The 14,023-nt window shown below is 45.1% G+C and overlaps 1 protein-coding gene across 1 annotated transcript in view; it reads left to right on the top strand.

The window, feature by feature from the left end:
* Window positions 1–14,023, top strand: part of LOC140393943 (peptidyl-prolyl cis-trans isomerase FKBP5-like) — a 204,796-nt gene that overhangs the window by 190,044 nt on the left and 729 nt on the right. Inside the window, exons 6-9 of the mRNA XM_072480617.1 lie at window positions 996–1,086; window positions 3,218–3,301; window positions 4,988–5,173; window positions 12,535–12,780. Of these exons, the coding sequence (XP_072336718.1) occupies window positions 996–1,086; window positions 3,218–3,301; window positions 4,988–5,173; window positions 12,535–12,780 (607 nt within the window). The remainder of the gene's footprint in view (window positions 1–995; window positions 1,087–3,217; window positions 3,302–4,987; window positions 5,174–12,534; window positions 12,781–14,023) is intronic.

The following is a 14,023-nucleotide window of genomic DNA, read 5'->3' as shown; positions in this document are numbered from 1 at the left end:
TAGGACTGGTGGTGGATAAGGAAGGCAGAGATCACAAAGAAATTTGGACACAAGGTGGAGAAATTAATGATTCACAGACCCACAGTTTTGATCCATTAATTTCCCGATATGGGCATGCACTATAAGAGAGAAGCCAGGCAAGAGCAGACTCACTGAATTGAGGGGGGGCGGGTTAATGGAGGAGCACGCAAAGGACAAGGACCATGACCACGCTGACATTCTAGAAGGCTTCCTCTGATGTCCTCCCTTAATTTAGGCAGGGACACTGTAAATAGCCATTTCTGTCATTGGTTGGAGGAATAAGAAAGGTTATCTAGTTGGTTTATACAGTATATAAAGAAAGGCTTCAATCCATGAGCATGGACCCCAAAGATGAATAAACTGGATATTTGTCAGATTGATTGTGGACGGTTATTGTTGAGCCTTTCCCTTCCTCGCAACACTCTGCAAAAAAAGCTTTGTGACTGGCCCCTTGGAGAAACATTAGTTCCAAGGCTCCCTCGCATTCACCCTGTGCTTGGCAGTTGAATATCAATAGATATAACTACTTGGACATCCCTACAACATGTGCTGTTGTTTATTAAACAATATTTCATCCTTCCTTGTCAGATAACTGAGTACGGAACATTTTGAACTTGTTCAAGGCTTTTCTGTTTTGTCCAAATTCAACTAGCTGTAATTAATTATTTTTTTCTTGGGGACCACATGTTTAACAGCGAGGAGAGGTTGCAGACTCCATATACTGTGCACGCCAGTCCTTTAGACCCCCCCCTTCCTGCCTGTGCCATTTACGCCCAGGAGTCTGTGTTCTGCAGCGGTGAGGGAACATCCTCAACAATGCCCTTCAAAATAAGGCAATGTTCACAGCTCGTGTGATATCCATGACGCCTGGACAAAGGATGGGGTGGGTGACGGTGTGGTGTTTAATGTTGTGGTGTATTTGTTTAATTCTTCCTAATCTTAAAAGAAACACAGATTTAAATCATTTGTTCTAGATATGGCTTTGGCGATCTCGGAAAACCCAAACTCAATGTTCCACCGAATGCGGAACTAGATTATGAAGTGTTGCTGAAGAACTTTGAAAAGGTGAGTGGTGAAGGTGGTTTGCTAAACCCCCTCGTATATTGCTGAATGATCATAACATGCAAGCTGTCAGAACGCATTAACTGCATAGTATCCGTTGGTATTCATTTAGATTAACACAGGAACAGGCCATTCAGCCCTTTCAACCCATTCCACCTTTCATTTAGATCAGGGTTTCCCATGTTTGCAGTCGCGGAACCCCCTAGTGACCTCCCAAGAGTATTAGGGAACGCCAAACATTCTCATAATGTCAACGCCCATTCTTTTCTGCGAAATTGGTGCGAATGCAGAAATCACATGTAAACACGTCTTTCATAGCTATACCTATACATATATTAGGAAGGAGGCACACAGTCACAAATACATTCGCCTAGTTGGCCTATCAGCACCCAGAGATCCAAGAAGCCTTGCTCTGATTGGCCTACTTGATTCCTCTTATTTTAAAACTTTGCACTTTCGACAGTCATGTCAGCTTCACAGACCCCCATTGGAGTCTTTGTGAACCCCCGGGGTGTCCGCAAACCCCAGTTCGGGAACCCCTGTGTCATGATATGCAAACATGCAACCAATGAACACTCAGAATAGGACACAACCAATGGGCAGTCAGGACACTCAGAGGTGGCATCACCACAAGGGGGCATGACATAAACATTATAAAAGGGATGAGGCACTCACACCCTGCCTCTTTCCACAGACAGACATCTAGAGAGTTAGACAGGGTTGATCAGCAGCATCATACCCCAGTACGTGGCTTAGAGAAAGCTGGTACAGTTAGACTGAGTTACTCCAGTTAGATTAGCAGAAAGTCAAACTCATTTGAGAACTGTGTTAATAGTTCAATAAACAGGTTGAACTCATTTCAGAGTCTGGAGCATCCTTTAGTTAAGGTTGCACCAAGTAGCAGCCTGTATTATCCGAAGCAGCATAACACAACACCCTGATTTAGATTGTGACTGATCTTTGATTCAGCTCCTTTTTTCTGCCTTTGATCCATACTCCTCACTTAACTAAAGTCCATTACTCACAATTGAAATTAGTCATTGCTCCCCCTACCTCCCCCCAAGAATCTTTGCGGCCATTTTGGGAGTGAGTTCCGCATCGCCACCATCCTTTGTGTGAAAAAGCACACTCTGATTTTACTCAAAATGATTTACCGTTCATTTGAAGATCATATCCCCTTGTTCCTGATTTCTCCCACCAGAGGGAATGGTTTCTTTATATCCACCTTAGCACATTCCTTTAGCATTGTCAATAAGTTGATTGGATCACACAAACCTTCTAATTCAATGGAATGCAGAGAATTCATAAGAAGAGTCGGATTGGACTCGAAACATGGACAGAATATTATGGCTCCATAGCAATGGGGGCAGGGCCAGAAAATGTGGCGAGCCATTCAGGAGTCCATTGACTCTGGCGGGGGTGGAAAAATATCACCAGTCAACTCCATTTCTCTCTCCACAGATGCTGCCCGACCTGCTGAGTTTCCCTAGTATTCCCTGATTTATTTCAGCCGCACACTAGACAGGATTATGCAACATCTGTTCATAATTTAACCAATTAAACCCTAGTCGAATAGCGATGAATCCACACTGTCTCCTTTCGAGGCCAGCATATCTTGCCTGAGTTACCTTGCCAAAAATTGAACACAGTGCTCCAGACAGGGTCTGATCAGATGCTCTGTACAACGGGAGTGTGACTTCCTCCCCTTTTATATTTCAATCCCCTTGACATGTCTTTAACCTTTTGGTTAAAGTGTGTCCATGATGCTTTCAGTACAACTGCAAATACAAACCTTGGATAATCAAGGCCTTCAACCAGTCTTATATCATTACAATCCTGTACCAATGTACACTTCAGATAATCACACAGCGGGATGAATCAGTGGCACTTTTTTTGCTTCCCTAAAATTAGATTATTTCTCAGACTCGGCAGGACTTTCACTCAAAGAGACAGTTCCCTTTGGCCCCACGGCTTCTGATCTCGTGGCTGTTGCCACCTTTCTTGCAGCCTGCCCAGCCTCTGCAGGGAAAGTGAGCCACGCCCGCCCAGTTTAGGATTTATTCTGGAGAAACGGGTGCGTGTGTTGTGAAATGTGAACTGTGCTGATAATGTGCTGCTTCTGTTTTACAAACAGGCTAAAGAATCCTGGGAAATGAGCACTCAGGAGAAATTCGAACGGGCGGCTCTAGTCAAGGAAAAAGGAACTATCTATTTTAAGGTACTTGTGCGGGACTCTACCTCCAACACCCACTATAAAAGTCACCGTAGACCGGGAGGACCATAGGCTGCTCTCCCCTTTGAGGGTCACCACACCTCGGGCGAGGGAAAAGGTTGAGAAGCTGGGACCTTCATGTAACCTCAGCGAGTACGGGAATTGAACCCACCATGTTGGCATCGTTTTGCATCATGAATCTGATGTCCAGACAACTGAGCTAACCGACCACCCACTATATGATTGTGCTGATTTTCCTGTATAAAAGCTCAGTTTAACTGATTGAGTTTATTAATTGCTATCACCCCTCCCTATAAAATCTAAAGTGCTTGTGTCATTGGATCAGTGCTGCAACAGAATGGTGAGGACCAGTGTTGCAGCCAATCACATGCTGCAAATAATTGGGAACCTCACTCATTATTGTCCTTTAAGATGGCTCGAGGTCTCAAGTTGTATTGCCATGGAGAGAAACCAATGGGGCTTTAGTCTACTCCCAAATAGTGAAGCATGGACGGCCACGTTTATCTTTGATCACCTCTGCCGACTGCCATTCAAGCCTCCGGTGACCACTCACAGAGTGGCAACCCAGAAAGCGGCCACAAACACCTCCTTACATCCCAGGATGCACGGTGTGGGATACATGAAGGACACTGAAATCACATTCTGCAAGCAGCACTAAAGTAAGCAAGCCTTCACCAAGGCATGCTCCAGAAGGTTCCGCTGAAGGAAAATAAACATATTTTAGAAGCTGCACTTCAGCTTATTTGTTAAAAGTAACTTATTTGTTGGGGGGGGGGGGGGAAGACACTAAAATAAACCTTCCCAAAACTGGAACTTTAAAAAATGTTTCCGCCTTATGTTTCAGCACAATAACTCACTGGGGAAAGTTACATTTGACTGGATTCAGTCATCCCTCCAAACTCCTTCATTCCAATAGGCTGCCGTCGCAACTCATTACTGATCCATTGGTTCAAACTGACAAACAACAGTGAAATAGGAAAGGATTTCCCCTGTCAGACAGACTTGCTGACACATGGGTTGAAAGGCTAGTCATTGGTGTGTATGGATTGAACCATTCAGTTCATAAATTGTGAGGGGACTCTAAAAAAGGAGGCTAAAATAAAGTGAAATACAAAATTCTGTAGGGTGACCCTGTCTAAATAGTTTTGAATCTCCTTTCTTCCTGTTTAGAATTTTGCTGATTACATACTTTTGAATTAACCCACAGTAAAAATGAAATGGATTACACAAGTGTGAATTAATATATGAACATATGGGGGACAGCAAAAGGCTTTCTGGTCCGTCCAGCCTCTTCTACACAATAACAGTGGCTGGAGTTTTCCAGCCCTTCCTGCCAGCAGGATCTTCCAGTCCCGACGAAGTCAATGGATGTTTGAATGGCTCACTGCATCTGCGGCATGGCCGGTAAATTCCAGCCAACATTTTGTGCATCACAATATGCACCACCCCCTCCCACGATCACACCTGAAACCTTGTGACCTCCTGGGAGAGGTGACAAAACTGGTTAAAATTCCAGGCCAATTTGGGAGCTAAAGGAATTGCAGAAATTGCTCTCAGCAGCAGTCGATACTGGTCCAGGATGTTGTCTCTGGCCTGACAATGCAAAGTGTTTCTGTATTGATGTGTGTGGTTTTGAATACATTCCATTCCCTGGAATCTTTCTCACCCTAGGCTGGCAAATATAAGCAGGCTCAGATCCAGTACAGGAAGATTGTGGCGTGGCTGGAGCAGGAATACTGCCTGTCGCAGGAAGAAAGGCAGAGAGCCAGGTCCCTCATTTTGGCAGCGCATCTCAACGCGTCCATGTGCTCTCTGAAACTGAATGAGTATCTGAAGGCTGTGGACAGCTGTGACAGGGTGAGTGAGGAGTGTGCATTGCTAGGAGGACCCTCCTGTCGCAGCGTCGAGTAGCTCCGATACTGACTCAGTGAGGCAGGGCTGCCTTCACAGCACAAGTTCATGCTGTTTCTCGTGCTCCACCTGAGCCTCCACCCATTCTATTTACTTCAGTCGGGGTTATTTACAAAGGTTTCAGATGGAGAATGTATGTTTAAACTTGGGCTAAATGTGTTGAAGGAGCCCATTTGGCGTTGATTTTTCAGAAGACCACCCTGAGTTGCAGTGAATCTCACCCAAGGCCCATACGTAGAATTATAGAATTGCCATAGTGTGGAATGAGGCTATTCAGCCCATCGAGTCTGCACCGACCCTCCGAAAGAGCACTCTAACTGAGGCCCAATCCCCCAACCTATCCTCGTAACCCCATCTAACCTTTGGACACTAAGGGTTATTTTATCATAGCCAATCCACCTAACCTGTACTTATTTGGACTTTGGGAGGAAACTGGAGCACCCGGAGGAAACCCACGCAGACATTCACCCGAGATCGAAATCGAACCCGGGTCCCTGGCACATATTGCACAGTTCCTTGGGAGTACATCTCTGGGCACAGGTGAAGTTCTAATACGAGGGACATGGGCGAAAGTATTATTCGCAGAGAGAACCAAGTCATGGAATATATCACCAAGAAATGACATTGAAACTAGTTGCAAAAAACAATCGAGTGTGTTTCTAAAGAGAGAAACAATTGCAGGATTTATGGGTTGGGGGATAAATAAACATGGATGTTTATTTATTTGGATTGGACTGGATTGGTAGGCTCTGGATGAAGAGGGTTTGTTGAGAATGAATTTTAACTAACCCAATGTAAACTGGGATACTGGTCGTGTACATGGGAAAGTGGAGGACGTTGAGGTGATTTTTCAATTTCAACCAAATGTAGAAGGAGGCATTGCTGGATCTAGTTTTGGGAAAGGATGGGATCAATTGGATCAAGTGTTACTACAAAACATTTAGGGAACAGTGACCACACTATTATAAGATTTAGGTTCATTATGAAAAAGACAAGGGGTGGAATTTTCTCATTGTTAGGCAGAGTGGCGAAGCGGGTGAGGAAAAAAGAGGTGGAAGCCATTCGGCCCACAAGTGGCATCCTTCGCCATATTGTGAGCCTCTTGGGGACAGAGAATGCCAGGGCGGGTCCTGTAATGTCTGACTGGTGGGTCGGGTCCAATTGGCGAGGGGGCAGGGATCGATCAGGGAAATCCCACCTTGATTGGAGGAGGGCCAATTTCGATGGAGCTTGGTGACTAGCATGGAGGGTGATCTTTCTACCATAGGGATACGTGTGCAATATTCACAAGCATAGATGAAGACTCATGGTTCCCACTCTCCAGCAGGGAATCTTTGGTGTTTTCCGACAATGGAGGTGATGTGTAACCCATTGGCCTTTTGCTTCCTTCAATGACTGTGAGTGTACAGTTCCAATTAGATTTCCTGATATATCTGTACTGTCATGCATGTGGGTTGAAATACCCAAGGACAGGCCAAAATGATTGCTGAGACTTCCGGCCGCGCTGCGATCCATTTAAATTCTCATTGAAGTCGGAAGGTCCCATCATCTATCTCCATCTTTAACGTATCAAACGCTGTTTGCTGTGTGATTTCCCATTCCATTCTCACTTTGGACATTTTCACAGGAGCTTTCGACAAGGCTCTGCGACCTCTGTGATTGGAAAGGAATTGTGATAAAAGTCAGTGGTATCAAGGGATAATGCCAACTCTTTCAAATGAGATGGTGTTGGAAGTGCATGAGTGGTTTTGCCATTGTCTTGTGTGGGCTTGTGAGTCCCCTCAACCTCTGGCAAGACTGATGAATTGATCTGCTGGAATGTGCTAGGTGTAGAACTCAATCCAGAGGGTGTCCTGCGGTACTGAAATACCCTGTTTGGCAACCATCACAAATTTTGCAAAACTTCAAAATTAATATGAGGAGCTTATCAATCCACCTTAATCTGCCCAAACTCGGTAAGTAAGGAAGGATAGCTTTGTACATAGTGAGTGCCATCGATCATGTTAATGTGTGCTCCACTGGGGTCTTCAGCTTTGAAGCCAAGTTTATCAAACACGTTTACTCCAAAAGACTTCTGCCCTTCGCTATGTAGAACATGAACTTGTTGAGGGTGATGTCTTTGTAATGTACTGGAACTGTGATCGTCCCCAAAACGGAATAATTGGGTCATCAGAAGCTTGGAAAATGTCCATCCCAGGAGTGAGAGCAAGTTGCGAAAATTAATGATGGTAGTTTGCTGCTCAATATAGATACCTTCGCGGCCAGATTGAGAAGCAACATTAAGATGCCTGTGATCTTTAAAATTACCTGGTCGTCTACCATCGGTGATACTCACTCTCAGGAAGATATTCCTTGCCACATGTCGAATCAATGCAGTTCTCTTTTTCAATGACCTGAACATCTTTGCAAAGTTATTTCCCGAGAGGCAGGCATTACACTTGAGCTGGACATGGTGTTGGCACCTTTGGGCATTCATTTGGGCACAGTTTTGAAGGTGGTAAGACAACTAAGGTCTCTTTGCCTGTAATCCTTGTACATGAGCTGGCTGGGCAAGCTGTGTGTGGGACCCCGAGCCTGAGGGTGCATTTCTGTGTAAACCCTTCAAATCTAACATTGCAGATTCAATTTGGGTTGCCCAAAGTTGAGGCTTTTTCCAAGGCTAAATCATCATCGTCCGGGCGGCACGGTGGCACAGTTAGCACTGTTGCCTACGGCACTGAGGACCCGGGTTCGATCCCAGCCTTGGGTCACAGTGCGTGTGGAGTTTGCACATTCTCCCCGTGTCTGTGTGGGTTTCGCCCCCACAATCTAAAGATGTGCAGGTTAAGTGGATTGGCCACGCTAAATTGCCCCTTAATTGGAAAAAAAAATTGGGTACTCTAAAAAAAATGTTTTAAATCATCATCCTCCATGTGGAGGCATTCGCTAATTTGGGAGATTGAAGTATTTTTCAATAAACTGGCCACAAATTAGTTCACAGGTCATTTAAATCTCCATTCAGAAGCCACATGTTTTTCTTTACCATTTCCTCAGCATCTCTACCAGGATGTATATTTTTTTGATCATCACACGTTTCTTTCGCTTGTCATATTTTGCAAGGGCACTTACTGCTGTATCAGGCACAGATGTATCTTCTGCAAGCTGCAGAACTAATTTCTGGTTTTCTGCTCTGAGACAATGTATGAGTAACCCCTTCTTGATGCTTCAGCCAGATTGTCCATCCCAATAACCAACACACAAGTCTTGAACCCCCCAAAATTCAGCAATTTCGAGGCGTGGGTGGCTCTCCTGGCAAACCAGGAAAGGTCCTGGAACCAGGAGATTTCAGACTGTCCTCCATCCTCATTGCCAATTGTGTCCTGTGCCTCGGAGATACGCAGAGATGATACACCAGTTTCTATGTCTGAACTGGAACTGTATTCAATTCTGTAAAATGTCTGCTGCAGCCACAAGCTTCTAGTTTACTATTAGTTTCCCTTCACCCCACCCAGGCTTGAGTAATAGCATTCAGAACAGAGATGAATCAACAGACACACATAATCAATCACCAAACAACTGATCAACTGAATACCACAAGGGGTTCCAGAGTTTGAAAATCCTGGGAAAGTCTGATTTGGAGTAACGCACAGTAGAGTTTATTTTTGACTTTATCACCACCTGATGGGTGAAGCTGGTGTAGCCAACTGCCAGCCCTTTATCAAACTTGCATTGATTCACTGATTTTAAATAGTCAAGTTAAGGATGACAAACAAAGGCTGCAACTTTTACCCAGGTGGCACGGTGGCACAATGGTTATCACAGCTGCCTCACGGTGCCAGGGACCTGGGTTCAATTCCGGCCTTGGATAACTGTCTGTGTGGAGTTTGCACTTTCTCCCCGTGTCTGTGTAAGTTTCCTTTGGGTGTTCCGGTTTTCTCCCACAGTCGAAAGATGTGCAGGCCATGCTAAAATTACCCCTTAGTGTCCAAAGATATTCAGGTTAGGTGGGGTTATAAGGTTACACGGATAGGGAGGGGGCGTGGACCTATTTAGGGCGCACATTTGGAGGGTCTATGCAGACTTGATGGGCTGAATGCCACTCCTTCTGCTCAGCAGGAATTCTATGTGATAGCTTCTCTTCTATGAGGACCAACAATTAAACAATGGCCCTGTAGTGGAAACTGGCTGCATTGTTTCTATCAGTGGGTGTTGCTCTGTGCAATAGACTCCTTGTTCAACCGGACCCTGTGATGGTACCTGTTATCTGGCCATCGCCAGGTAAGTGCTCCATGGCTTGCAGACACTATTGGTGGAATAATGCCGTTCTGATCTCCCCATGACATAGAAAAAAACAATTTGTATCATGGCTTCAGGACATTGCAAAGTGCTTTAGGTATAATTAAGTACTTTTGAAGTGTAGCCGCCTTTGGTAGTAATGTGGGAGATACAGTTGCTGATATTCACACAGCAGGATCCCACGCAGCAATGGGAAAGAAACACATAGTCTTCCTGCTCTAAAAACAGCAAGCGCTGGAAAAGCTCAGCAGGTCTGGCAGTCTCTGTATGTTATGGGGATGTTATGGCCCCACCCGCCACCGTGATCTACCAGCCCTGCTGAAAGTCAATGGACCTTTGGTTGGTCTGTAGCATCCCCTGTGGCAGATCCTACCATGGCGGGGCCAGAAAATCCCAGCCAGAGGTAATGTTTGGAGTTCAATTTGCTTAAAGATGTCAGTGATGGATAAGTATTGGCCAGGCCACCAGTGAGAACTCTCTGCTCTTGTTCAAACTAATACCATAGGATCTTTCATGTCAACCTCAGAGGGAAGACATGACCTTGGTTTGATCGAGAGGATGGCACCAATGCAACATTCCCTTTGTACTGTACTGAACTGCCAACCTAGATTAAATGCTCAAGTCTCTCGAGTGGGACTTGGACTCAGAACCTTCTGACTCAAAGGCTAGATTGCAACACCTTTCATCTGCTAACACGATGAAGCCCTTGAGAAACTTTAAAAGCAGCGCTGAATTCTCCAACTTGCAGTATGATAGTCTGGAACTTCCTGATCTGGAGTGAAAGTTCATTTTCCAGGGATTATTTTACAACTCCTGACCTCTGAGGGTTTTCCTAAACCCAAATGAGGGCGTCATTTCTAGTTTGCTCTCCAGTTCTCATAGTATCAATCACGTAACGTCATGGAAGCGATTGATGAGGAGAACAGTGAGGGGCTCGAAGTGAGAAAGAAAATACCCATCAGACAACTGACTTCTTCAGCAGCAACTCGCAAATCCACAGCCTCCATCAACCCAGGACGAGAGCTGCAGGCCTGTAAGAACAGCTTCACCCCCAAGTTTGAAAACCCTGTGTGGTCAGACTACATCTGGAACACTGTACATGGTTCTGGGCACCACACCACAGAAAGAAAAGATTTGTCTTGGAAGTGGTGGAGGTGTGATTCACCAGTATGTTACCTCGTTCTCCGGGTTAAATAAGAAGGAGAGATTACATAGACTCGGGTGTGACTCAGCGGCCTCGTCACGCCCAACTTGGCCTTGGGACGAAGCCATTGAATTTTGCAAAAGACCCCGTGCGAGATTTGCGACACTCAATGTCTTGTGAGGTTCAACAGAATCCCATGGCGCGTCGCGATATAGATAACGCTCTTGCTGGGCAAGATCCAGGCGTGCATATTTAAATTATCCATTAGGCTCATTTAAATATGCGTTCGCCAGATTCACTGGGGCCTGTGATTCACCGGCCATGCCTGGGAGACCCCATCAGGGCGCTGTGTAGTAATGGTCCACACAAACCTGGACCAGACTATTGGAGTAGGACATAGTTGGAGACTGGGCAGGATGGTACCTTGGCACTCCCTCTTGCACTTGCCAGGGATCAGACTCGAGGGTACTTTAACCATAAGAGGTGGGGTGAGGGGGGCTCAGTGACCCTGAAAGAGGTAAGTTGAGTGAAGTGGGGGGGGGGGGTTCAGGAGGTCATGATGGGGGTGCTGAGGGGGCTAAAAAGATCAGGGCTTCCTTTAGAAATGGCACCCTGATCGTGAGTATTCTTCCTGAGCTGAGCTCGTCAGTGCAGGAAATTACCTTGAGTGGTCTTGGCGGGGAGTTCCTCACCGAGGCCAAAAAAACAGCAAAGTGCCATTGAATAGTGGGGTCTTTCTCAGCACTCTAGGCACAGAGAAACACCCTGCAAAACATGCCACTCAGTGGGCTTTAATACATATCCACGGAATCGCGCCCCAGTTCTATACTGCCTGGAATGTAAAAAGGTTAACGGTGATTTGATTGAGGATTTTAAGATCTTGTTCGGGTGGAGAGAGAGAAATATTTTCTGTTGGTTGTGGAGTCTAGGACAAGGGGATATAATATTACAATCAGAGTTAAGCCATTTCCAAATGGGGGTAGGAAACATTTCTTTATAAAGGGTAAATAGTTCATGCTAGTTCATTTAATAATTTTAAATCTGAGATCGATAAGACTTTTGTTAGACAAGGATATGGGAACATGATGATTGGATTGGGTTCTGGTACAGATGGACCATTAAATGGGGTAAATAGGCTGAAGGGGCTGAATGGTGTACTTCAGTTCTATCTCCCTGTGCTTTTCACATACCACACTGCCTTGGGCATATATCCGTGTCGCTATATCCTCACTGTGCCAAAGCCCAGGACGTCCCTACCTACGTACCAGCATTGTGGTAGCACCTTCACCACACACAGGCCTACAGAGGAAGGCACCTTCTCAAAGCCAACCAGAGATGAACAACCAATGTTGGGTTTGCCAGTGGTGGCCACAACCTGAGAATCAAATTGTTTTTTATATAAATTTAGAGTACCCAATTATTTTTTCCAATTCAGGGGCAACTTAGCATGGCCAATCCACCTATGCTGTACATCTTTGGATTGTTGGGGTGAGACCCATGTAGACATGGGGAGAATGTGCAAACTCCAAACTGACAGTGACCCGGGCCCAGGATCGAACCAGAATCAAATTGTTAAAAGGACTTTTGTTTGTACTCTGTCTCCTGTTCAGGGCTGTTCAAGGGAAGCTGGAAGTGTCTCTCCAGATATTAGGGGACAGTATTTAAGTCTTGGATGGACATGAATGGAATAAGAAGTTTTAAGGAAATTAAATTGTTCATTTGTTGATGTTGTGTCCTTCAGTCCAGTTTTTGAACAATTTCTTCATATCATGTCTTGATGAAGCACAGCTAGTTTTAAAATGAAATTACCCTCAATAAATGCTGTTTTTATACCGCTAATTTACAGTAAAGGGCGTGAAACCCAACCTCTGAATCTCTTTGCACGCAGGCATTAGAGATTGACCGAGCCAATGAGAAAGCACTGTACAGACGTGGAGAAGCAAGGCTTTGTGTTAATGAGTTTGATCTGGCACAGGCAGATTTCCAGAAGGTGCTCCAGGTCAACCCGGAAAACAAGGCGGCAAAGACTCAAATCGTCCTGTGCCAGAACAGGAGGAAGGAACATCACGAACGGAACAAAAAGATTTATGCCAACATGTTCCAAAAGTTTGCAGACAGAGACTCAAAGGGAAAGGTGAGAATGATTAGGAGGAATGACTGAAGAAAGAAAGACATGCATTGTCAGCACCTTTCCTGGCCTCAGGATATCCAAAAGTGCTTAATAGCCAATTAAATACTTTTGAAGTATTGTCACTGTTGCAATCTAATGTTCATGCGACCCACTGTTATTTAGAAACTGTTACTATGGATATTGTCCAGCGCAGTAATTACACTCTCAGCCAGTAACCATGCACTTTCGCCATTGGCTCAGAAGGCTTGGGAATTATCCCAAATCTAGAGATTTGAACACATAACCTATCCTCATATGTCAATGGAGGGAATGCCGGACTGTCCGAGGAGAATTTAAACTGAGGCCCAATCTGTTCACTGAGATATGTGTGAAAGATTCACAGTACTGTACAACAAAGAGACGGGGAGTATTCCCTGTTTGGTGGCCAGCATTCGCACCCCAAAAAAACAACATTGGGACAGAGTATCTGGTCACTTGTCTCAATGCTGTTTGTGGAAGCTTGCTGTGCACAAATTGGCTGTTGCATGTCCTACATTACAACAGTGAATACATTTCAAGAAATACTTTATTGGCTGCAAAATGCGCACGTCCTGAGGATGTGCAAGGTGCTGTATAAATGCAAGTTTTTTCTGTCAGTGGTAAATTCTGTAATCGTGTGCTTGAGGCAGATCATTGTATATTTCAGAGGAAGAATTGAAGCAGGGACAGAGTAGGGCAATGGAGTTAATAATGGATTGCTCTCACAAAGACCTGTCACTGAGAGGATGGGCTGAATAGCTTCCTCGCAGGCTGCAGCTGTCACTGGTTCTGAGCCGTATTTAGAGGATTTTGCCAGAATATCTCTAATCCGCTCCCGACCACCTCCCAACCCCGTCCCTAGGGAATGCACCCAGTATCTGATTCTCTCCTTTGTCCTTAAGACTATGCACCTAGCCTCTGCTTCTGTCCCCCTCTTACCAAGACGCGGGTGTTTTCTGTCCTTTCTGCAACCATTCCGTTCCTGACTATACATCGATCAGATTTGTAAAACAACATTCCGTCAACCAGTCTTGAGTAGATTTAGTGTGGAAGTCACTTCCATACTATAATTGACTATTTCATTTCCACCACAATTTCTGTGCTGCAGATATACGCAGATGTTGAAGTTCCGCTCCGTTGCTGTGGCATGAGAGGTTGTAGATTGGCCTCTTTTACTCCCAACTCCACCATCTTAGCTGTGCTGTTGCAGAAGGGAACTGAGAGAAAG

Source organism: Scyliorhinus torazame, chromosome 17, assembly GCF_047496885.1.
Source record: "Scyliorhinus torazame isolate Kashiwa2021f chromosome 17, sScyTor2.1, whole genome shotgun sequence".
In the NCBI taxonomy this organism is placed as follows: Eukaryota; Metazoa; Chordata; class Chondrichthyes; order Carcharhiniformes; family Scyliorhinidae; genus Scyliorhinus; species Scyliorhinus torazame.
The sequence above is the reverse complement of the archived record's forward strand: the minus strand, read 5'-3'. Positions and strand labels throughout refer to the sequence as shown.